At 40.4% G+C, this 25,812-nt stretch overlaps 1 protein-coding gene across 3 annotated transcripts in view; it reads left to right on the top strand.

Annotated features, from left to right (window-relative positions):
- The window catches only part of FRMD3 (FERM domain containing 3), a 352,765-nt gene that overhangs the window by 288,565 nt on the left and 38,388 nt on the right, over nt 1-25,812 (top strand). Inside the window, exon 1 of one of the 3 annotated variants that reach the window (XM_005684099.3) lies at nt 11,864-12,140. The exons of the other annotated variants lie outside the window; for them this stretch is intronic. Coding sequence (XP_005684156.2) covers nt 12,014-12,140 — 127 coding nt within the window. The 5' untranslated portion in view covers nt 11,864-12,013. Of the gene's footprint in view, nt 1-11,863; nt 12,141-25,812 lie in introns of those variants that run through there. 3 annotated transcript variants of the gene reach the window in all.

The raw sequence follows: 25,812 nt of genomic DNA, 5'->3' as shown, positions 1-25,812 counted from the left end.
ATAGCAAAACCTTTTTTCAACTCACCTCCTAGAGTAATGAAAATAAAAACAAACAAATGGGACCTAATTAAGCTTAAAGCTTTTACACAGCAAAGGAAACCATAAACAAGACAAAAAGCCCTCAGAATGGGAGAAAATATTTGCAAATAAAGCAAATGCAAGGGATTAATCTCCAAACTATACAAACAACTCATCCAGCTGAATATAAAAAAAAAAATCAACAGCCCAATCAATGGGCAAAAGACCTAAATAGACATTTCTGCCAAGAAGACATACAGATGGTCAACAAATGCATGAAAAGATGCTCAACGTCACTAATTATTAGAGAAATGCACATCAAAACTACAACGAGGCATCACCTCACACTGGTCAGAATGGCCATCATAAAAAAACAAACAAACAATAAACGCTGGAAAGGGTGTGGAGAAAAGGGAACCCTCCTACACGTTGATGGGAATGTAAACTGGCACAGCCATTATGGAAAGCAGTTTGGAGGTTCCCTAAAAAACTAAAAATAGAACTACCATATGATTCAGCAATCCCAACCCTGGGCATATATCTGAAGAAAACCACGGTTCAAAAGATACATGCACCCCAGTGTTCACTGCAGCATTATTCACAATAGCCAGGACACGGAAGCAACCTAAATGTCCATAAACATAGGAATGGATGAAGAAGATGTGGTACATATATTCAATGGAATATTACTCGGCCATAAAAAGGAACAAAATTGTGCCATTTGCAGAGACGTGGATGGACCTAGAGACTATCACACAGAGTGAAGTCAGTCACAATTTTAAGATATATACATTATTAATCACATAAATATACAAAAGTATCTTTCATTCTCCTACCTCCCACCAAATTAAATACATGAATGTCTCTTATTGTAGCTTTACAAAACTGTAAAGTGGTATAGAGTGGCTAGACATTTTTCTTGCATTTCTTGGCCCTTTGTGTTTCTCATCTTGAGCATGTAATTAAAGTGCAAGAGAGAGAGGCTCCGGGCTGCTGTGCTGGGTAAAGGACTGAGGCTTGATGCCTCTAGCTCCTTGGTTACAGAGCAGCAACATAAGGAGTCCATAGTTCCAGAAGAGCCTGGATTTTTCCCAACAGAGAGACACAGATGCCTGATTCTTAATACCAGTTGTAAAGCTGTTGGGAAATATGGAAAAAAAATAGAGCTCCATTTATTAATGTAGCCCAATTCAATTTCCTCTACTCAGACAAAAATGGTTTATCTGTAATGGTGACTTGTGCCTGGAGGGAGTGAAATAATACAGCAGAAGTAATGAGAAAACAAATTCACCCTGTATAGAGGCTAAGGAAATAGACTCTTGGTTGAGAGTCCTAAACAGACCAAAGGCAGCTGTGCTAACTGGGGCCAGTAAGGACAGCATTGGCACCTGTTTCTTCCAGGAAAACCTCTGGGCACCTACGTTGGCATGTGATGAAACTGCACTGTGCATAAATTGCCTTGATACATCTAAGTTATGGAACATCTCAAAATTTTAAGTCCTGGGTTTGACCAGGATAGGGGAAAAGGTCTTCATTTATATGGAAGGAAAAATCTGAATTATAGGTCATCTTAGTGAGAGAGATGGCTTAAATTCTTCTCCAGGGAAATTCCTCATGCATTTTTTTGAAGAATGCATTATAGCTGTGAAATTCCTAGTCCCTATCCAATGTCTGTGGGAGATTTTCATCTGGTTTCATGTATGGAGAGCTCTGGAAGGTTTCCAAAATGTTACCACCATCCTATAGAGGATATCTATAGGTATTCAGGCATATCTTTATTCACAGGGTTTTAAGTGTGCCATGGGCCAGTGAATAAGAGGGGAACGGACAACTCTGCATCTGCACAATTGATGAGTGGCTTGTTGGGTGATGACACCCATGGGGCACCTTATTGCTGTCAACGAATGCTACCTGATCCTCGCAGATTAGGTGTCTTATCTCACACTCTCCTCTACTTGTGACCCCTTCAGTTCTCCTTTTACTTAGAGTGTGGCTCCTTTTGTGCAGTTTGCAGCTGGGGGAGGTGTGTCTGTCTTGGAGAATGGTTTGTGAGATTTACAGTTATGTCTTTGTGGTGGTTGTTTTATTGTTGGGTGGGATAAGTTTGCTCTCTGGGCTGAGGATCAAGAAAAGGCTTCCGGGACTTTTGTGAGCATGAATGAATTAATCAATTAGTTATTTTAAAATATTATCTTAACCACCATTGGAAGACAGTTAAGCTTGCTATTCACTGGTGTTTGGAAATGGAGACCACTTAACTTGGAATAAGGAGACAGGATTCAAGATGCAGTGTTTTCACTAATGAGAGTGTCCTTGACCTTCTCTCTGTTTCTCTTGGATTAGCCTCCTTGTATTAGTGCTCAGCCCCACGCTGCCACCCTGCACTCTCCTCTGCTTGTTGGCCACCTCCACTTGGATGCCATGTAATAGCTCACAGCTAACCCATCAAACTTAATGGGCTTATAACTACCCTCATGTTCTCTTCCTTCCTCAAATCCCAGTCTCCAAATTGCCCCTGCTCTGATTTGGTGAATGACAGAATATCCATGAAGTTGCCCCAGCCAAAGACCTGGAAGCCATCCTTGCCTTGATACCTCTCCCGTACCCACATCGACTCGGCCACCCCTGTCAAGTCCATCCCAGGGGTAACTGACATTGCCCCAACTCTTCAGCCGGCTGTTACATCTTCATTCCAGGTCCCCTCTTCTCTCTCTGAGGACACTGCAGTATCTTCCTTACTTATCTTCATCTAACCCATTCTCTAAACTCCTGCTGGAGCCATCACCCTTATTAGAAGTAGTTTCTAGAACCTTCCCCATTGACTGTGGAGCAAAGTCCAGCCCTGGTGTTCATGGCTGCTCGCAATCTGGTCCACACTCACCATATTTCCCTCCATTGGTCCTGCCTGACCCTCTCATCATTCTGTGACTGCAGCTCTCCACCTTCCCCCCTCACACACACACCCAGTACTGCAGACCCATGCAGGATCCTCTCTGCTGTTTCCTTTGCTGGGGCTGCTCTTCCAACTTTCCTCTGCTCCACCGGCTCAGTCCATACTGTTTGGTCAAGTGGCCCCGCCCCTATGACATGCTCCTGGCTCTGAAGAAAGTATTAATAGCTTTCTTTTCTTTCATTCTTGCATTTATTCTTCTTTTTATCTTTATTGAGACATAATTATGTACAACCGTGTATAAATTTAAGATGTACAGTGTATTGATTTGATACATTTATATGGTACAGAATGATGATCACCATAGAGTTAGCTAACACTTTCCTCCCATAGCATAATTATCATTTCTTTCTTTTGGTGAGAACATAAGATCGACTCAGCAATATTTAAGTATATAATATTACATTACTAGCTATAATCACCATACTGTACATTAGATCCCAGATCTTGTTAATCTAACAACTGTAAGTTTGTATCCTCTGACAAACATCTCCACATCCCCACTCCCACAGCTCCTGGTAACTACCACTCTGCTGTCCATTTCTCTGGAGGTGCCACTTGTATTTGATTCCTAAAACCCCTCTTTCTAACCATCAGTTTACATGTCTGGTCTAACTGCATGCCCCTCCCTGCACAATGCCTGGGATCTTCTCACTAAAGGGTGGATGGTTAACGGAAGGGGAGCCATTCTAGCTGACTTTTCTGTTCCTGACCCTAAGCCCTAAGATTACATATAAGCCATGCTATGGAATAAAACAAAAAATTCAGAGTTCTAACCTGCTTCCACTGAGAACTCATAAGTACAATGCACATTAGGCTTTTTATGTCATTTAAAAATAACTTGTTAGTTTTTTATATTCTTTGCTCTATTTCTATTTTTTTAAGTATGTAAACATTTCCCTATTCAAACAGAGTATGCTCATTTTAAACATTTTGTTCGGAAATCTTATAGTCGATTTTGGAGGGGCAGGGACTAAATTCATTCTTTGGAAGATAGAGGTAGTAGCCCAGCAATACATCTGTCTTCTCATGAACATGTTTTTTTAACTTTTATTTCTTATGGAAAGCTGACTGCTTGGAGTGATATGCTCTTTCTTGTTTGTAGATAAGATGAAGATCCACATCTTAGTGGAAAGTTAGGAAAACATGAGGGATTGCGGAAGTTCTTAGAGCTGTCAGCAGGACTTGTGATTCTCAGTCTTCAGCGGGTCCTTCATGACTTTTCTGGTTGGCAGAAGAGAGTTGGAAATAGAGGCTGAGATGCCCATTTCCTTGAAGCTAAAGCATCTCATGCTACTTCTCAGGCTTTCATAGAGTTCGGCTTATCCTGCCCCTCACCTCACTGTGGCCGCCCTTCCTCTTTGATTTAACTGATAGAATCTGGAATACCAGAAAATGAAAAGAAAAAGAATCCTAGAAGACAAAACATTAAGCTCATTCACTTCAAAAGTTAATACCTTTTGTCCTGAAGCCCTAGAGACGTTTCTAGCATCATACTTTGGAACCTAATTGGGAAGGTAATTTAAGCAAATGCTGTGTATTGTTCTTCATCTTTAGATTTTCCATTAAGTATATGAAATCAGTCTTTCGTTGTTAAGATTCTGTGTCCATGAGAAATTATCACTAAGCTTTTGTTCTAAATTTATGAGCTAAAGGTTCCAAGAAAATCCCTGCTGGGTATGTCTGAAAGAAGCTATCTGACAGTTTTAAGTGAGTGAAGTGAACATATTAGTGTTTTAAAACACTTGCTTTGTATCTAGATGCCCTGAGATGGATGTGTCAGAGGGTGAGAGGGCAGCTGCCTCAGACTCCAAAGAGGTGGCTAGGACTGGGAAGTGGGTGAGGAAGAAGAATTAGGAGGTGGAATTGACAGGGTGGGTGACTGTCTAGAAAAAGGGTGATGCTGTGTGTTTACGGGAGGGTATGATGTTTATTTTTGTAGGAAGTAGCTCCTAATCTTAAAGCCTCTGTTCCCTTATCTGTAAAATTTATAGATAATAACCCTAGTTAACAGGGTTGTCATGAGTATTAATTGACCCATAGCAATAGAAAACACATTTTCTAATATGAAAAAGACAAAGACACTCTGAAAAATAAGATCAGCATCCCCAAGAGAATATATATTAAGGGCTTAGACCAAAGCCTGCTGCTAACCTATCATCACCGTAAAGCAAAAGTAATGAAAACTCTGACTTGGGGGCCAGAAAGGAACCCCTAAATAAACTTCTGTATGACAGAGAAACATTCAGTATATGATAAGGTACCTTTGCAACAATGGACCCTTCTGTCTCCTCTTCAGATGTAGGGTAAATTATCACCCTAAGACGATCTTTCCACAACAGCTCCATTTGAAGCTTTACCCCCCAAAACCCTACTCCTGCCAAGTTATCAATGATGAATCCTGTTATTCCCTTCATAGCGCTCACGTTATCTTGTCTGTGTGTTGGTTTTTTTTGTTGCACATCTGTATCACCCTCCAGGATGGGGCCAAGACCATAATCAGGCTCAGACTTAACTGTATTCCAAGTGTCTGGGCCAGTGTCTAGCGCACTTAAGTGCCCAGGGAGTATCTGTTGGATGAATGAAAGACGAGCTATCCAGTTTGTGAACTGGCTCACATGGATGCAGGCTTGTCTGTGTTCAAGGAGAATCTTCTAAAGCAGCCCTTCGTGGGTACTCTGTCAGAGAAGGAGGGAGGGAGAGCATGAGCAAACTGAGCTTGCTCAGATCTTGGTAAATATCACTCAGAAAGTCAGTTGTTGTTTAGTTGCTGAATTGTGTCTGACTCTTTGCAACCCCATGGACTGTAGCACGCCAGGCTTCCCTGTCCTTCACTGTCTCCTGGAGTTTGCTCAAACTCATACTTATTGAGTCAGTGATGCTATCCAGTCATCTCATCCTCTGTTGTCCCCTTCTGCCCTCAATCTTTTTCAGCATCAGGGTCTTTTCCAGTGAGTCAGCTCTTCACATCAGGTGGCCAAAGTATTGGAGCTTCAGCTTCATCATCAGTCCTTCCAATGAATATTCAGGACTGATTTCCTTTAGGATTGATAGGTTGGATCTCCTTGCAGTCCAAGGGACTCTCAAGAGTCTTCTCCAGAACCAGAGTTCAAAAGCATCAATTAATTCTTCAGTGCTCAGCCTTCTTTATAGTCCAACTCTCACATCCATACATGACAACTGGAAAAGCCACAGCTTTGATTATACAGACCTTTGTCAGAGGAGTGATAGCTCTGATTTTAGTACTGTAAAGAAAAAATACAGTTTTATAAGTTTCAGAACATCACACAGAATGATTTATAGCACAACACATTGGTATCTTTGGCTTTGAGGTTAAAATTTCATACTCCATTCTGACTTCTCTAGGCCTCACCAACTTGTAAGTATTTTAACTATGTTTGCAACCCTTTGAACTTAAAACTCCTGCAGGTCTGGTAGGAAACAGAGCACATGTCAGCAGCAGTTTTCTCTGGGCTGTCACCTTTGAGGGACTACTGGGATCTCCTCCACCCATTTCCTACCTTCTGGTATTTTTCTACTTCCCTGCACTGTGCAGGTAGTGCTTTTTTGATAATAATAATAACTACCACCTAAGATTTATTTTCAAGAATAGTAATTCTCTAAGTTTGGGGTAAAAAAGTCAGGATCAGAACACAAGGAGGCAGCAAGTGAAAGCAGAGCAGTGTCTGAGGGAGTGTCCAGTCTGTTTTTCCTGCCTGTCTAGAAATCGTCACCAGTGGTCTGAGCAGACAGAGCGCTGTGACACTCTGTCTGCACTTCCTGTCTCTCTTACTGTCTCTCCCTCTCGTCTGTTCTTCTCCGACACAGCTCGCATAAGCTCCCTAATTAGAGATGCCACAGTTGTCAGTGTATCGGATGGTCAGGGAAACAGATGAGTCCTATGTTCGAATCCTCTACAGCAGGGGTCCCCAGTCTCCGGGATCTAATGCCTGATGATCTGGGGTGGAGCGCATGTAATAATAACAGAAATAAAGTGCACAATAAGTGTAATGAGCTTGAGTCATCCTGAAGCCATCCCTTCCCATCCGTGGAAAAACTCTCTTTCATGAAACAGGTTCCTGCTGCCAGAAAGACTGGGGACCGCTGCTCTATTATAGGCATGAAGTTCCTGTGAAGAGTGTTCTCTTTCCCCACAGTGCACAGCAGCACTGTTTGAATTCTGTTTTGTCTGCAGCTGTAATTCTCCAGGAGGTTTACTGGCCTTTCTCCCACCACTGCATGTGATGACTGGCCCCATTGAGCAGTGCTCTTGTGTTAAAGGGAGGAGGCACTCAATGAGTGCTTCATCTGATAAGGGAGATAATAAGAGGAAGAGTATCCAATATGCCAAAGCATCTTACTTATTCTCAGAGTTTTTTCCATGGATTACTATAATTTGAGACTCATGACCATTTCTTTGAAATGGATAGGACAGATAATGTCTCATTTTACAAAGGGGGAAATTGAATTATACAAATGACTGACTACCTGGTCGAATAGCCCTGTCACTTAGTGGTACTGGGAACTGCTTCCATTTCTTGTTATTATATATCCAAGAATATACCCATTGTATCACAAAATATTATTAAAATATTTTATAACATTATATTTCATTATATGAAAAATATATGTGACAGTGCCAAGGATTTTCAAATAATTTAGACCTCAAATAAATTTAAGCATCAAATAAACTGAGATATCAAGTATCCAGTAACTGATACTTGATGTCTAAATCTATTATGAAGAACATTTAATATGTGTAATAACTTTTTATTATCTTCCTAACTGGAGTTAGCAGTCAGCTAAAATTTCAGTGAATCGCCATAACTATTTTAACTAAACGCTAAACCCACTACACCTGTGAAACCTGTTAGTTTTCAAAATAACTAATAAGGTACATGGTATTGATGATGATAGAGTGGCTAGCATTTACTGTGCCTGCTACTTATCAGGCACTCAGTTACATGAATGTCAATATCAGTACTATTTTACAGGCAGAAAACTATACTTCAACAAGCTTATATAGCTTCCCCAAGGTCACAGGGCTGGTCAGGTAAACTTAGCCTGCAATGCTGAGTGAAGTCGCTCAGTCGTGTCTGACTCTTTGCAACCCTATGGACTGTAGTCTATCAGGCTCCTCTGTCCATGGGATTTTCCAGGCAAGAGTGCTGGAGTGGATTGTCATTTTCCTCTCCAGGGGATCTTCCCGAACCAGGAATCGAACCGAGGTCTCCTGCATTGTAGGCAGACGCTTTACCGTCTGAGCCACCAGGAAAGCCCCATTTAGGGAAAAGTAACTAGAAATGTTAGAAACAGATGGCTGACAGAAGGGAGAAAATCCAGACTATTTAAAATCCTCACTGTCTTTCCCTTGGGTAAAGGAGAGAGCATGTGTTAGGAAAAAATCAGTAATTTTTCTTGAGTAATTCCTGTGATAGCCCCTGATCTGAACATGCCTCATGGATCCCCTTCATTAATCCTTCTAGCAGCCCTGGGAGATAGGTCCTGCTTTTGCTCTGCTCATTTTACAGGCATGGAAGCTGAAGTCAGATAAATGGTACAGCCAGGATTAGAACCCAGAGGTTGTGCTTTTACTTTTACTTTCTGTAAATCCTCTAAGTTCTCCTTCATCAGCCAGGAGCCAGCACTATGCAAGGCAGTTGATATAGTCAGTCTCATTTCCTTGTCCTAACACCCGTGGGAGATTTATTGTCTCCATTTTCAGATGCCCTAGGGTTCCAAGTCATGTAGTAGCTCCCAGTCACCCACAAAGCAAAGACAGACTTGTCCCCTTGCCTCAAATCTGTGCCAGGAAGTTTGTCCCCAAAGCAGACATGAAATCCAGGCTTATGAACAGCTCTTATCATTGAACTCTCTTCTTTTGCTGTGGCTTCTGCCTGATTTATCAGTGTTTCTGGCATCTCATTGTGGAAAATCAATTCCTCTCTTCACACATATCTGCTGCTTTCTTTAGCTTCTTGTCACTGCCCAGACATGCATTCCTGATTCTTCAAACAAACAAAACAAATCTAAACAGGAAGGGTGTTCAAGGGCATCTGAATGATGTGCTATTGCTGTCGGGACTGTGAGCACAGTGCCTGGAACAAGAACACACTTCTTGGGCAGTTTCTCCCAGAATCCTTGGATTGGCTCTGCTTCCCTTTGTTTCTTCCTCTTTAAATGTAGCCACACCTCTGGGTAGAACAGGGCAAGGTAGACAGAAATGGCTGGGATAATATGGGATGCTGGTTCTGCTAGGTTCCTTCCCTCTAAATAAAAGCTGAAGGTCCCTGAAGAAAGAGGATAAAAGAATCATACTTAAGATCTCTGAAAAGTAACTTAAAGAGTGGGAACAAGTTAAAGTGAGAAAAAAATTTTACATGCACGAGATGCAAAACATTTTTTTATCATTAGTTATAGTTACTAAAAGGAACGGAGACACTTCAAAACTGTAGTGAAACTTGAAGCTTGAGAATTAAAAGAGAATAACTCTCCGTGGAAAAGAACAGATATAAGGGATGGTGGTGGTGTTGTTTCGGGTTTTTTATTTGCTTTTAGGGGTTTTCATTTTGGTTTTTGTTGTTGCTTTGGGTTTTTTTTGTTTAGAGTGTGCTATCAAGTCACATCATGTTGTCTTTATTTATAATGATAAGCACACAGATTCATCTATATTCCATCCAAATAGGCAAAGGGAGGTTTTCTCAATATCTCTGGCCTGGTCTACTGCCATGCCAGTGAGCCCACAGTAATCTTTTAAAATCCTTGATCTGTGTTCCTGCACAGTATTGATTCATTTGGCATGGGGGCTTTCTGATTTGTTTTTCAGTATCCTAAAGATTTTCAGTAGTTTTTCAGGAACTGCTGTTGGTGGCTAGTGACGGAAGGCCTAGCAGGTACTGTCACAGGGCCCCACGTCTGTGCGGCCTGCTGCTGCTGCTGCTGCTAAGTCACTTCAGTCATATCCGACTATAAATAGGGATTCTGCTCAGTATTATATCAAAAAGTGAATTGCAAAGGGGTGAAGATATTGTGAATTTTTAGGAGTATTTTCAAGTGTCAAGTTTGGAAATTGACTAACCCTGGTGAGAGGAGGAACTGCCCTGTTGAAACTGGAACTGATAACCTGTGGGTGGGGAGAGGGAGCCCTCTGGGAGATATCTAGAAGTGACCTCCACCCACAGTGTATAGCTGGCCTCCCCATTTTCCCCTATCAAAATTTATAGTCTGGTCTGTAGTGTATTTTTTATATAGTTGAGGTCATACTGCTCACATAAACTGCTTCTTCCAGTAATCAATATATTGCAAGCTTTCCCCCACATCATTAAACTCCTAAACATACATTTTAATGGAGGTACAATATTCCATCACATGTATTTAATCATTTTCCCACTGGAAATTTAGATTGACTTTTTTTTTCTTTTCGCTACAATAAATGACACTCTGATGAAAATCTTTGTCCATAAATTTTTGTCAACATTTCTCATTATTTCCTCAGGCTAAATTCCTAAAAGTGGAATTTTTGAGTCAACAGATATCATGCCTATAAAACTCAATGTATTTTGCTAAACTTTTTTTCCAGAAATCCTAGATCAATTTATATTCCCACAGTGAGATATAACAATACATAATTTCAACTGACTGCTCTGCATATAATGTTTTGTTTTGTCAAGAGAGGAGAAAAAAAGAATATTTTCATTAGAAAATTATCTTTTGCCCTCAGTAGCTATTTAAAGAAGAAAAATGCATATATGCATAATAGTGGGAGGAAAAAATTTTTTCTTCTAAAAATGAGAGTGAGAAAATGTACCAGCCAAGATATAGAACTGAATGATAGTATATGGGGCACAGTTACTAATCAGCTAAAATATTTTCAAATATAGGAATTTTTCAGTATTCCTAAAATATTGAAAACATTTTGCTCCCAGAATACTAACTCTGGGATGCAAGCACATTTCATGCTCAGAGGTACGAGTGCAGGACTTTCAAAGTCTTGAGAGAGAGAATTACATTATATTCAGATCCTACATTTGAAACATGAGGTTAGAAGTAGGGGTACCAGCAGCTGTCCTGCTGAGAGACTGTCTTCTTAGTCAACCAATATTGGATACTTAGGTTCAAATCACGGCTTTGCCACTTACTTTGTGAATTTGGTCAAGTCAGTTACTCTTTCCAGGATGCTGTTTCCTTTTCTACCCAAAAAGGGACATTTTAGCATCCTTGTGAGGACAGAAGTAATGCCACGAGGTCCTCAGCACTTTGTCCAGAGCTGTGCTGTCCAATAGGGCAATCTCACGTGGCTGCTGAGCACTGGCAATGTTGTTGTTCAGTCGCTAAGTCATGTCCTGCTGTTTGCTGAATTGAGACATGCTGTAAGTGTGCAAATGCACACAAGTTTCAAAGACTTAGTACCAAAAAGTATCTAAACTATTTTATTATTTTGATATTGTCACATGGTGAATGATACTAGTTTAGATATCTTGGCTTCAAATAAAACACATCATTAAAATTAATTTTATTTCCTTCACTTTTCAAATGTTTCCTTTTTGTTCTTTAATGTGGCTTGCATTTTATTTTTATTGGAAAGCACTGCTCTAGAACATAATAGAGATTCAAATATTTTTTAAAAGAAATCAAGGTGGGTTGTTTCTCCATCACAGAGTTGCCTCGGTATTGTTTTATTTTTGCGGGGCGGGGGAGGCATTCAGTTCCTAGGATGCTGTAGGACATTGGGCTGGGGTCCTCTGGCCTGGATGGTTTCAAATTGGCTAGGGTAAGGATGTTGTATATTATTTCATTGTTTGTCAAGGGAGTGAGTGGAGAGCTTAAAAATAGCATCCCCCTCCCTCCTCTGGCCCCATGCTGATCCCTCCTGAGTTATTTCTGTTGGCTGCATTAGGAGCCTGACATTTGATTCATTCAGTGGGCCCTACCTCGGTCCTTTAAAACAGAATGGACAGTTAGTGAAAGGTCAAAGCCACTATGGCTGGTGGTAGCTGCCCTGGACCATGACAGGCAGAGGAGACACGGAGAATTGAAGAAACAGTAATGGCAAAATGCTTGGTCAAGATCCAGACTCGGAGGGGCCTCCGCCTGCAGTTGGTGAACCACTGCAACAGCAATGTGTTTGTCCGTCTGCTGAGACACAGTTCCAAGATCACAGCCAGAAACACGGGTACGTGCCCTGCAGTGGGCTCTGGTCTGCACCTGAGAAGGGTGCAGGCTTCCAGCTGCCACTCATCCGAGAATGTCAGAAGTCTGTGATAAGGATGAGAAGGAGAAAGAGGGAGAAAAGCAGGGAGGCAGGAACGGGAGTGGGCAGGCACTGAGGGAAAATGGGAGGGCTTCAAACAGAGGTCCTGACACTCTCATTAAGTGAAATGGTAGGAAGTCATCCTAAAGGCTAATGAAATACATGCTTGTCAGTAGCTCGGTTAGGAAGGAGGCAGTGGTGGTGTGTCCAATCCACTGGCTCAGGAATGAGGGGTGATTACAGACAAGGCAGATTGGATGATCAAAACATGCTCCTCCCTCCTTTCATTGTTTAAAGGGTAAGATCTTCAAGTGTGCTTTCCTGGATGAGGCAAGACCCTCCTATATTTTCAAAGTAGAGCTGTCCTAAAATATGGTCCTGAAATATAGTATCAGTTAAAGAACTGGGATCAAACTGAGGTTCTGCCAGTTTCCTTTCAATTGAAAATGTATTTTGTGGTCCTTGGAGGAAATGGGAATATATATATATATAAAATATGTGGTTTTCACCAAGTGATTAAAATTTTAAAAATCCTGGGAAATGTCTGGAATTGGCCATACCTCATGGACATTTGTGGAAATCACTAAGTGAACTTAGTTGTATTTGTATAATGACATAGATAATAGATGATGTGTTCTTATAAAAGATATTTTAAGTATAACTTTATAGAATGTTTTCCTTGACCCTAATGTTCCTGATAGCCAATCTATGTACACTGACATGTAGAATGCATATAGGATTTTTTTATCATAAATAGGATTGTTTGATATATTATTATAGTTCTCTTTTTTCAATTTATCATATGTCATGAAGGACTTTCCTTATCAATACATATTAATCTGTATCCTTTTAAAATTGGCTGAATAATATCTTATAGTGAAGACATATCATAATTTATTTAATCACCAAATTATTACTGGAAATTGATATTTCCTATTTAGTGCCTGTAACAGACAGTGCTGCCAAGGAATATGAGTATACAAGTATTTCTTTATGACAGATTCTTAAAAGCATAACTGCTGATTTGACAGATATACACATTTTAAATTTTGATAGAAATGGGCAAACAAATTATCCTCTGAAAAACTAATACTCACTAAAAAGGTGAGTACAAGAATGACTTCTTCCCCACATAAGCACTAACCCTGATGTGACCAATTTCTAAGACTGAAAAAAAAAAAGAGATTTTATTATTTTAATATACATGTTCCTTTTTATTTGTAAAGGTGAGCATCTTTTCAGAGGATAATTATCCATGGGCATTTCTGCTTGGAATTACTTGTTTACTTTGTGCATTCCTGTTTCATTTTTTTCCTTCCCTTATAGATTGTGAGAATTCTTATCTTTTTTCCTCCTAATTTGTTCTTGGCTTTTAATTTTGTTGGTGTTCAGTTGCTCAGTAGTATCCAACTCTTTGTGACCCCATGGGCTGCAGCACTCCAGGCTTGCCTGTTCTTTAATTTCCATTGAGTCAGTGATGCCACCCAACTGTCTCATCCTCTATCGCCCCCTTCTCTTCCTGCCTTCAATCTTTCCCAGCATCAGGGTCTTTTCCAACAAGTCAGCTCTTCACATCATGTGACCAAAATATTGGTGCTTCTTATTGCCTTTAGGATTGACTGGTTTGATCTCTTTGCTCTCCAAAGGACTCTCAAGAGTATTCTGCAGCATCACAATTCAAAAGCATCAGTTCTTTGTCATTCAGCCTTCTTTATGTTCTAAATCTCCCGTCCTTACATGATGACTGGAAAACCATAGTTTTAACTAAATGGATCTTTGTCAGCAAAATGATGCCTCTGCTTTTTAATATGCTGTCTAGATGGATCGCAGCTTTTCTTCCAAGGAGCAAGCATCTTTTAATTTCATGGCTGCAGTCACCATCTGCAGTTTTTTTTGGAGCCCAAAAAAGTAAAGTCTGTCACTGCTTCCATTGTTTCCCCATCAATTTGCCATGAAATGATGGGGCCAGATACCATGATCTTAGTTTTTTGAGTATTGAGTTTTAAGCCAGCTTTTTCACTCTCCTCTTTCACCTTTGGCTTTCGGGGTAGCTCAGCTGGTAAAGAATCCACCTGCAATGCAGGAGGCCCCAGTTTGACTCCTGGGCAGGGAAGTTTCCCTGGAGAAGGGATAGGCTACTCACTCCAGTTTTCTTGGGCTTCCCTGGTGGCTCAGATGGTAAAGAATCCGCCTGCAGTGCAGGAGACCTAGGTTCAATCCCTGGGTTGGGAAGAACCCTGGAGGAGGGCATGGCAACTAGTATTCTTGCCTGGAGAATCCCCATAGACAGAGGACCCTGGCGGGCTACAGTTGCAAACTGTCAGATGTGACTGAGTGACTAAGCACAGCTTTCACCTTCATCAAGAGGCTCTTTAGTTCTTCTTTGCTTTCTACTATTAGAGTGGTGTCATCTGCATAGCTAAGGTTATTGATATTTCTCCCAGCAATCTTGATTCCAGCTTGAGCTTGATTCCAGCTAGATGTAGCCTGGCATTTCACATGATGTACTCTGCATATAAGTTAAATAAGCAGGGTGACAATATACAGCCTTGACGTACTCCTTTCCCAATTTTGAACCAGTCCATTGTTCCATGTCCAGTTATAACTGGTGTTTCTTGACCTGTATACAGGTTTCTTAGGAGGCAGGTAAGGTGGTCTGCTATTCCCATCTCTTTAAGAATTTTCCACAATTTGTCATAGTCCACTCAGTCAAGGGCTTTAGAGTAGTTAATAAAGCAGTAGATGTTTTTCTGGAATTCCCTTGCTTTTTCTATGATCCAGTGGATATTGGCAATTTGCTCTCTGGTTCCTCTGCCTTTTCTAAATCCATCTTGTACATCTGGAAGTTTTCGGTTCACATGCTATTGAAACCTAGCTTGAAGGATTTTGAGCTTTTAACTTATTTTAATGTTAACTTTATAGCACAGGTACTTTTCATATGCACAGACAATTTCTACATGTGCAGACTTCTTTTCTGAGTTTTATGTTTTGTCAGTATCCCTCATTCCAAGACTATAAACATGTTTCCTGTGTTTTCATCCTCAAAATTAATGTGTTAGCTTTAACTATGTGAAATTTCTGATAGTCAACTGCCTTTGACCTACAAAAATAGTGATTTCATGTGGTTTGATCTAATATTTGCTTTTAATTGACTTGCTGACTTCTTTGGAATTTTTAATATGTGTTTGACATGAAGTAGGGCTATACTTTTTCTCCTTCCCAATTGGTTAGTGATTTTTCTCAGAGTTATTTAGCATAAGCTCTCACTATTTTCAAAGATGTATTTCTGAATTGCATATTTTAGTATTCCTGCTCCATTATGAACAATTGTATAGTTTTGACATCAGATAGGTCAAATTCCCCCTTATGGATCTTTTTTTATCCAGAGTCTGCTGATAATCATGTGTACTTTCTCGTTTGTCATTTCTGAAAATGTGTTGAGATTTGTATTAAAGTTGCAGTGAATTTTAATTCAAAGAGATATGGATCTTCAAAATAATTAAGTTCTCCTATTCAGGAACATTGTTATATTCCTTCATTTTTCCAAGGTATTCTTTTATGTTATTCAGCTATGTTTTAGGATTATCTTCATGCAAGTTTTGAATATTTCTTATGGATATCCTAGATATTACGTGACTGTTTTAATTTGTGCTTTTAGCTATTTTGAATGGGATTTTCCATCATCATATTTTTACATGGTCTTTTGTTGCTTTCAAGCTGAACACCTGACTGACTTATAATTAATCCCCCTAGCTTCTTATTAGAATCTTTGCCTTTTCCTGTAGCTGATACAATAGCCTAGAGAGAGTGACAGTTTTGTGCCCTTCTTTCCAATATTTACGCTTCTTATTTTCTGTCTTTATCACATGGCATTATTGAAGTTCACCACAATGATGCTGAAGTGCAGTGAGGGTTTTCTGTCATGTTCCTGATTTTGGTGTGATGACTGATTGCGATGACAGAGAGACCCATGAGATGGTGACAGCTGCATCAGTTAGGATACCATTAGCAGCGAGTAACTCTAACAAACACTGGTTTAGATAATAAGGTGATTTATTATCCAAGACTGCACCAAGTCCAGAGTCAGGGAGGATTCCAGGATTGAGAAGCCAGGTTCATTTCATCTCTCTGCACTGTTATTGTCAGTTAGCCAGAACTCCCCCTCAAGCCATTTGCTGTCAGCATCATAGGATAACTGCCAGAATTCCTGGTGTCTTCTTCACATACAATGTCAAGGGAAAGTCCATTATCTGTCCAGTATGTTCTTCTTAGAAGCAAGAAACCTTTCTCAGAACTTCCCCCCTCCCCAGGCAACTCTTCCCTTCATTTTTCATTTTCAGGGTTGGCTCACATGCCCACTTCCAAACCAGAGAGAATGAAATTACTGTGATTGGCTTAGACTAATTATCTGGGAGAGAAATGGATGAGTCAACCATGGAAACTATGAGATTAGCATCTATGTAGGAGAGCCTTCCGAGAGAAGGTGAAACATTAAATCTTAAAGAATGAGTAGGAGCCATCTGGGTGCAGAAGGACTTTCCAGGGAAAGGCAGTTTGTACAGCCAAGGAGGCATGATATAGTGTGACATATTTGGGCATCTGATGCGAACAAATGACTCATTGGAAAAATCCCTGATGCTGGGAAAGATTGAGGGCAGAAGGAGAAAAGGGCATCAGAGGATGAGATGGCTGGACGGCATCACTGACGCAATGAACATGAACTTGGGCAAACTCCAGGAGATGGTGGGGGACAGGGAAGCCTGGCGTGCTGCAGTCCATGGGGTCACAGAGTTGGACACGACTGGGCGACTGAACAACAAAAACAAAATAAATAGGAATGATGGAAATGTGTGGGGTAGAGGTGTGCTTTATATACTAAAATGGAGTTTAAATTTTATCCTAAAAGGCATGATAAAACCTTTTAATAAGAGAATTCATACAACTAATTAGGCATTTAAAACTATTTTTCTGGCAACAATTCAGGAGTGAGACTGAGATCAGGGAAACCAGTGAGGAGGCCACTGCTCTTATGCAGTTGAGAAGTGATAATCATGGGGTGATAAAGAGGTAGGGATCCCTTCAAAGGGAATGGCTACCCATTCCAGTATTCTTCAGGCTTCTGTGGTAGCTCAGATGGTAAAGAATCTGCCTGCAATGCAGGATACCTGGGTTCAGTCCCTGGATCGGGAAGATCCCCTGGAGAAGGGAATGGCTACCCACCCCAGTATTCTTGCCTGGGAAATCTCATGAACAGAGGAGCCTGGTGGGCTACAGTCCATAGGGTTGCAAAGAGTTGGACATGACTGAGTGACTAACACTTTCACTTTTTTTCATTCTCAAGCATGGGGCAATGGAGAGGCAGGGACCACTTTGAAAGTGAATATAGTGGCAGAGTTTGTAGAAGCTGGTGACAGGTTAGGAGTAAGCAGTGAGTGAAAAGTTATGGCCAACTCTTAGATTGCTGGTGTGGGCAGAGGGTGGTGCTTTTTATTATGTAGTAACTAGTAGAGGAGGAAAAGGCTGGGGTGGGACATACATTGCTTGGATTTGGAAATACTGGGGTTGATGATCCTACACTCAGGTGTGTGGTGAGTCTGCAGCTCACTGGATGGTTTTGAGTTGAGATGGGTCAGAGATGCAGTAACATGTATTTCTCAAACTAAGTTATGTTCAAACACCTCTGGTCAAGTTAAACCAGTTTTTTAAAAACTAATTTTATGTATTTATTCATTTTGACTGTGCTGAGGCTTCATTGCTGTGCAGGCTTTTCTCTAGTTGCGGTGAGCAGGGGCTCATCTTCATTGCAGTGTATGGGCTTCTCGTGGGGGCTTCTCTTGTTGTGGAGCATGGGCTGTAGGACATGCAGGCTTCAGTACCTGCGGTACATGGGCTCAGTAGTTGTGGCCCACAGGCTTGGAAGGCTTAGTTGCTCCATGGCAAATGGCATCTTCCCCGACCAGGAATTGAACCCATGTCTTCTGTATTGGCAGGTGGATTCTTTACCACTAAGCCACCAGGGAAGTCCAAAACCAGTTATTAAGTTAAAGAAAACTGGTTTCTTCTCATTAGGATCTTTCAGACATTTTAATATGTAAATAGTAATGTTTTTGAGTGTTTGCTAAGTGCCAACCACTTCCCACATGTTTATTTATGACTCCTCTGTGCACAATATCCCCATATGATATGGCCTGAATTTTTCCTATTTTATAGATTTTACAGAAAACAGTGACTTATTAGCTTGTCCAAGATTACATCACAATATAAGGCCAAGATTCAGATATAGAATATTTAAGAGAGAGCTTTATAATCTCTTTAATTTCAGTTTATCAAGGCATAATTGACAAACCTGAATGATATTTAAAGTATACATTGTGGCAATTTGATACACATTGTGAAAAGTTCCCTCTAATTAGTACATGCATTACCTCACATATTTATCTTTTTTTTAATGGGAACACTTAAGTTCTACTCTCTCGCATATGTCAATCATGTATTGACAACTATACAATTATGTATTATCAACTATAAAGATCATGTTTTACATTTGAACATCAAACCTTATTCATCTTTCAGCTGAAAGTCTGAACCCTTTCCCCATTTCTCTCACCCCCTAGTCCATGGCAACCATTTTACTACTTTCTGTTTCTATGAGTTTGACTTTTCCTTTTTCTTCAGATTCCACATATAAGTGATACCATGGTGTTTTTGTCTTTCTCTGACTTATTTCACCTAGCATAATGCCTTCAAGGCCCATCCATGCTGTCACAGATGGCAGGATTTTCTTCTTTCTTATGGTTGAATAATATTCCATTGTGTACATATACTACATCTTCTTAATCCATTCATCTGTGCTGTGCTGTACTTACTGAGTCGTGTCTGACTCTTTGCAACCCCATGGACAGTAGCCTGCCAGGCTCCTCTGTCCATGGGGATTCTCCAGGCAAGAATACTGGAGCGGGTTGCCATGCCCTCCTCCAGGGGGTCTTCCCAACCCAGGGATCAAACCTGGGTCTCCTGCATTGCAGGCAGATTCTTTACCATCTGAAGCACCAGGGAAGCCCATAAGTCAACTACATTTTAATAAAACTTAAAAAATAAAATGTTGGCTATATTCCTGGTATTGTACAATATATCCTAGTTGCTTATTTTATACCTAATAGTTTGTACCTTTTAATCCCCTACCTCTATGTTGCCCCTCCCTCCTCCCTTCCCTCCACGGAAACTGCTAGTTTTTTCTCCTTATCTGTGATTTTCCTTCTATTTGTTAAATTTGCTGGTTTGTAGTGTATTTTAGATTCCCCATATAAGTGATAATTACAGTATTTGCCTTTGTTTGACTTATTTCACTTAACATAATGCCTTTCAAGTCCATCCATGTTGCTGCAAATGGCAAGATTTTATTCTTTATGGCTTAATAGTATTCCACTGTATGTATACACAACATCTTCATTGTTCTAATACCTGTTGGTAGACAGGTTGCTTCCTTATCTTGGCGATTGTAAATAATGTTGCTATGCACACTGGGGTTCATCTATCTTTTTGAATTAATGTTTTTAAGTTTTTTTTTTTCTTTGATAAACTGAAGTTTTTTGGATGTACACAAGAGTGGAATTTCTGGGTCATGAGGTAGTTCTATTTTTAGTTGTTTTTTTTTTTTTTTTTTTTTTTTTTTGAGGAATGTCCATATGGTTTTCCACAGCCATAACTTTGTTTGTTTGTTTGTTTTTTATTTTTTTTTTTAATTTTAAAATCTTTAATTCTTACATGCGTTCCCAAACATGAACCCCCCTCCCACCTCCCTCCCCATAACATCTCTCTGGGTCATCCCCATGCACCAGCCCCAAGCATGCTGTATCCTGCGTCAGACATAGACTGGCGATTCAATTCTTACATGATAGTATACATGTTACAATGCCATTCTCCCAAATCATCCCACCCTCTCCCTCTCCCTCTGAGTCCAAAGTCCGTTATACACATCTGTGTCTTTTTTCCTGTCTTGCATACAGGGTCGTCATTGCCATCTTTCTAAATTCCATATGTATGTGTTAGTATACTGTATTGGTGTTTTTCTTTCTGGCTTACTTCACTCTGTATAATCGGCTCCAGTTTCATCCATCTCATTAGAACTGATTCAAATGAATTCTTTTTAACGGCTGAGTAATACTCCATTGTGTATATGTACCACAGCTTTCTTATCCATTCATCTGCTGATGGACATCTAGGTTGTTTCCATGTCCTGGCTATTATAAACAGTGCTGCGATGAACATTGGGGTACATGTGTCTCTTTCAATTCTTGTTTCCTCGGTGTGTATGACCTATATATAGAAAACTATAAAACACTGGTGAAAGAAATCAAAGAGGACACTAATAGATGGAGAAATATACCATGTTCATGGATCAGAAGAATCAATATAGTGAAAATGAGTATACTACCCAAAGCAATTTACAAATTCAATGCAATCCCTATCAAGCTACCAGCCATATTTTTCACAGAACTAGAACAAATAATTTCAAGATTTGTATGGAAATACAAAAAAAAACCTCGAATTGCCAAAGCAATCTTGAGAAAGAAGAATGGAACTGGAGGAATCAACTTGCCTGACTTCAGGCTCTACTACAAAGCCACAGTCATCAAGACAGTATGGTACTGGCACAAAGACAGACATATAGATCAATGGAACAAAATAGAAAGCCCAGAGATAAATCCACACACATATGGACACCTTATCTTTGACAAAGGAGGCAAGAATATACAATGGAGTAAAGACAATCTCTTTAACAAGTGGTGCTGGGAAAAACTGGTCAACCACTTGTAAAAGAATGAAACTAGATCACTTTCTAACACCGCACACAAAAATAAACTCAAAATGGATTAAAGATCTAAATGTAAGACCAGAAACTATAAAACTCCTAGAGGAGAACATAGGCAAAACACTCTCAGACATAAATCACAGCAGGATCCTCTATGATCCACCTCCCAGAATTCTGGAAATAAAAGCAAAAATAAACAAATGGGATCTAATTAAAATTAAAAGCTTCTGCACAACAAAGGAAAATATAAGCAAGGTGAAAAGACAGCCTTCTGAATGGGAGAAAATAATAGCAAATGAAGCAACTGACAAACAACTAATCTCAAAAATATACAAGCAACGTATACAGCTCAATTCCAGAAAAATAAACGACCCAATCAAAAAATGGGCCAAAGAACTAAATAGACATTTCTCCATAGAAGACATACGGATGGCTAACAAACACATGAAAAGATGCTCAACATCACTCATTATTAGAGAAACCGCATGTAAGAATTAAAGATTTTAAAATTTAAAAAAAAATAAATAAAATAAAATAAAAAATTAAAAAAAGGAAAAAAAAAAAAAACCACAATGAGGTACCACTTCACACCAGTCAGAATGGCTGCGATCCAAAAATCTGCAAGCAATAAATGCTGGAGAGGGTGTGGAAGAAAAGGGAACCCTCCTACACTGTTGGTGGGAATGCAAACTAGTACAGCCACTATGGAGAACAGTGTGGAGATTCCACAGCCATAACTTTTTGATGAGACCTTGTACTCTTAACCTTAATAGTAATATCCAAAAGGTGATATGTGTACCATTTCCTAAATTGATTTCAAGGAAAAATGGGCAAGGACACTAGTGACTTGCAGAGCTGTACAGAGGAATGCTGCAGGAGCATGGTGGAGCCATGCACACGGCTGAGATTCCAAGCGGCAGGCTCCAGTGTGACAAGAGCAGAGAGCTGAGGCTACTACAGGTAGACAGGAAAAGACTGTGGGAAAGACAGAAGTAGCTCAGAATCATGAGACAGAAACCAGGAGAGTGTGGAGTCAGAGGCACAGCGGCCAGGAGAAGGACAGGAAAGAATGTACATTGTCTTCAGCAACATGCTAATCACTGGATACCTCAGAGACACTTCAGTGGTCTGGAAGGGGCAGTTGACTGTTGCAATGTAAGGACAAGGATTGATTCTCTTGAATTCTAGATACTGAAATCAAAATCATCATAAAAGGTTTCAAAATGTTCAGCTACTCTTATTAGAGGCATGAGCAAGACATTGGTGGGTGATAACAAAGGGAAGTGAGATTTGGTGCTCATGGCTGGGAAGAACATTAGGATTTCCTGTGAAGTATGTGTCTGTGTGTCTAAGTTTCCATTCGTCTATACTTTCCTGAGTCACTGGGATGACTCTAACGGGTTTTAAATAGAATGAACAGGCAGCCTCCCAAGTTTATTCAGAGGCATCAGGTACATTTCTAGTGTGAGATATTTTGCAGTGCCCATGTCTGAAAGTGAAAACTCTCCTCTGAGAATGTACAAGTCATTTTCAGGATATTTTCTTTTAAACCTATGTGACACAAGCTTCATTTGAAGGATTAGACTTTATCCCCAACAAAGGGAAGATAAAAGAGTCACATAGGTTTATAACATACTATGTTACTACAGTTGGAAGTCTGCATGCTACTTAAAGTGGATAGAAAACATTTTATGGACTGATAGCACATGCGGAATAAAATAAACTTGAAAGTTTATTTCTAATCTAAACCACTAATCCCCACAACAGTAAGTGGTTTTATTTATTTATTTTGCTTCTCTCCTGGCCATGATACAATCACAGGAGCTGTGACATAGAAACATAATTAGGTGACTATAAAATCTACTAGGCAAACCTTTTGGGGGTAAAATAGGCATTTTAATGCTGCTAGGACAGCAGGCAATAGGAACTATACCCGGCAAATAGAGACAAGTGCTCACCTTACATATAATGATACTGTGATTTCAGCAAATGAAATTGGGCAATAACATGGAAGATTCTTTCTCTTTTATTGAGAAGTGAGGGTCCCCCTGGGCCTCCCAGATTGCCTTCTCTTCAGGAATGTAAATAAGACCATGGTGGTTACTCCAAAGCTTTGGAGTCAGGCAGGCTTGGGCACAAACTCCTGCTGTGTTGTTTCCTGGAGTCATGACCTTGTGCAAGTTACTTAACCTCTCTGAGCCTCAGTTTCCTCATCTCCTTTTATGAATATCACATGATCACAGGCCTAAAATGTCTAGCCCTGTAAAAATTAAAAATCTTAGTGCCTTTGTCTTTTTCCGTCTTCTGCAATGTTCTTCTATAGATATAGCAGAAATAGCTCTGCTTGTTATATGCAGGTGATTGGTGCTTTCAGGGAAAGCGCAGGTATAGTTTTAAGTGGGACATTTTATTGAGATCTAGACTAAGATCAAGTCACAGAATGCTGGAACTGGGAAAGGTCTGGTCAATTTTTAGGTTAAAAAGTCCAAGATTCATAGACATATCCAAGGACACAAAGAAAGTTGGGTGGAATGGATTCTAGGTCCCCAGAATTGCAGGCTTTAGCTCCCTCCACTTCATCCTATTTCCTAGAAGTGGAGTGATGACCTCTTTCCTTCCCTCACACTCTTCCTTCACTCCTCTCTCCCTACCCTCAATTCAAGAGTACAGCACGCTTCCCAGAGCCAAGATGGCTACACTGATCAACATAAGTAGGTCAATCAGAAGTTAGCTCACCACAGCAAGGATGGTTCCAGTTAATAGGCAACAAATATGTGACCTTTGTAGAGACCTGACAGTTTTGTGAGTTCTTAAGCAGTGATTGTTGTCCTTTCAGATTCAGTGTCTCCACATAATAACAAAGATCTTAATGTCCTCTCTACCATCCTGAAATGAAACTCAGAAAACAGTCTACTTACACATAACTTTAAAAGTCAAAATAATGTTCTAACTATAATGTCATGGGAAATTATAAGTAATTTACAATAAAACAATCAAGTCTTTCCAAATGTTTTTCTATTTATCTATCTTTGGCTGTAGTGGGTCTTTGTTGCCGCGCGTGGGCTCTAGTTGTGATGTGCAGGCTTTTCACTGCAGTGCCTTCTCTTGCTGTGAAGCACGCTCTAGGACATGTGGGTTCCAGCAGTTGCAGCTCACAGACCCCAGAGCTCAGGCTCACTAGTTGTGGTACCTGGGCTTAGTTGCCCTGTAGCATGTGGAATCTTCAAGGACCAAGGCTTGAACCCTTGTCTCCTACATTGGCAGGCAAATTCTTAACCACTGGATCACCAGGGAAGTCACAAAAGTTTTTCTTAAGCATGATTCATCAAGAGGCAGAATTAAGGAGAGGAACGCTAGCTCTTCGGTGAATGTAATGGGGGGACATGGGTGCCACTGAACAGATACAGAAATGTGTGCTACTGTGTAGGCCTCTTGGACACCTTGGTCATTCCGGACAGCATGGTGTGATGTTCTGAACAGATAAACAACTCTTGGCAAGATACTTCCTTCAATTTGCCCAGTGTGGTTGCATGAAAAGTTCAAAGTATGTTAAAATCTTATCCAAATGCTTTAGGTTTAAATGTAAAACACAGGTACATTCTAGATTCAGATCATTCTAAATAGGTTTCTCACCTACATATATAATATTTAATGGGACACCTAAAAGTCATGTAGGATGCACGATAATTCCCTGTGGGGCCATCCTATGCATTTTTGGATGTCCGGTATCCTTGACACCCACCCACTAAATGATGCTGACCCTGCCAATCTTTGTGACCTCCAAAAAATCCTCTACAGTTTTCCAAAATAACCCCCCCTCCCTGCCAGGTGGTGGTACTGCTTTCTTTGTGTCCCTGTCCTGCAGGTTTGGAGGCATTCCATAGTTGAGTATCAGCACAGGGTGACTTGGAGTGCCACAGAGGGAACCAGAGTGGTGGGTCCCAAAGATGCCATTTGCCAAAGCCGTCATCATAGAGAAAGGCCCAATGTTCCCAGGGTGAGGACTGTGTGGTCATGGCAGGGGGAGCAAGCAACAAGGCTGAAAGACTGTCTCCTGCAAAGTGAGCCAGTTTGGTTTCAGCCAAATGTCAGCAGTAGGTTCCAGATAGGAAAGGCATTGCCAAAGGGGTGTCAAGTTACCCCAGGTAATCCAGAGTCTTAGCTAAGGAAGTTAGTGTGGATAAATGCAAATAACAATATTCTGATATTGATATTGCCAAGGGCTTTCTCACATTTCTACATACTTTCGAGCCTTTCCACAAACTCATGAGATAGATAGGGGTTCCTGTTATCTTCATTTTAAGACATCTGCTCTGGTGACACCCAGTGCTGCACTATTTCATTCATAAAGATCATCACACACAGGCAAACTAGATAACGACCATTAGTCACTGTCTTTAGCTGTTTTGTACCATACAAGTTGCTGGTAATTGCAGCTGTGGTCTTTGGACTCTGTCACAAATATGCTCAGTGTTAATAGAGAGCTGATTTCTGAATGTAAATGTGAGCCATGCTTATTCCATTTTTACCTGCTACTAATTTTCCTGCTGTACTAAAAAAAAGTCTTTATGTTTTGCCTTCGCAATAAGAAAAGAATAGTATTTTCAGCAACAGCATCTGTCAGCAGCCGGCTGAGTAGGCTGTGTTGTGGTACATGGTGAGTCTTTAGGAAGCGCCATCACATTGGGATCATGTGAAAGGTGTTGACTGGAATGAGCAGTGTGCGACCTACTTGACCATACACAACAGGCACACTGCCTGTCCATCACTGATGGCCAGTCT

Source organism: Capra hircus, chromosome 8, assembly GCF_001704415.2.
Source record: "Capra hircus breed San Clemente chromosome 8, ASM170441v1, whole genome shotgun sequence".
NCBI classification, from domain to species: Eukaryota; Metazoa; Chordata; class Mammalia; order Artiodactyla; family Bovidae; genus Capra; species Capra hircus.
Note: the sequence above shows the minus strand (reverse complement) of the source record. Positions and strands in the feature narration are given on the sequence as shown.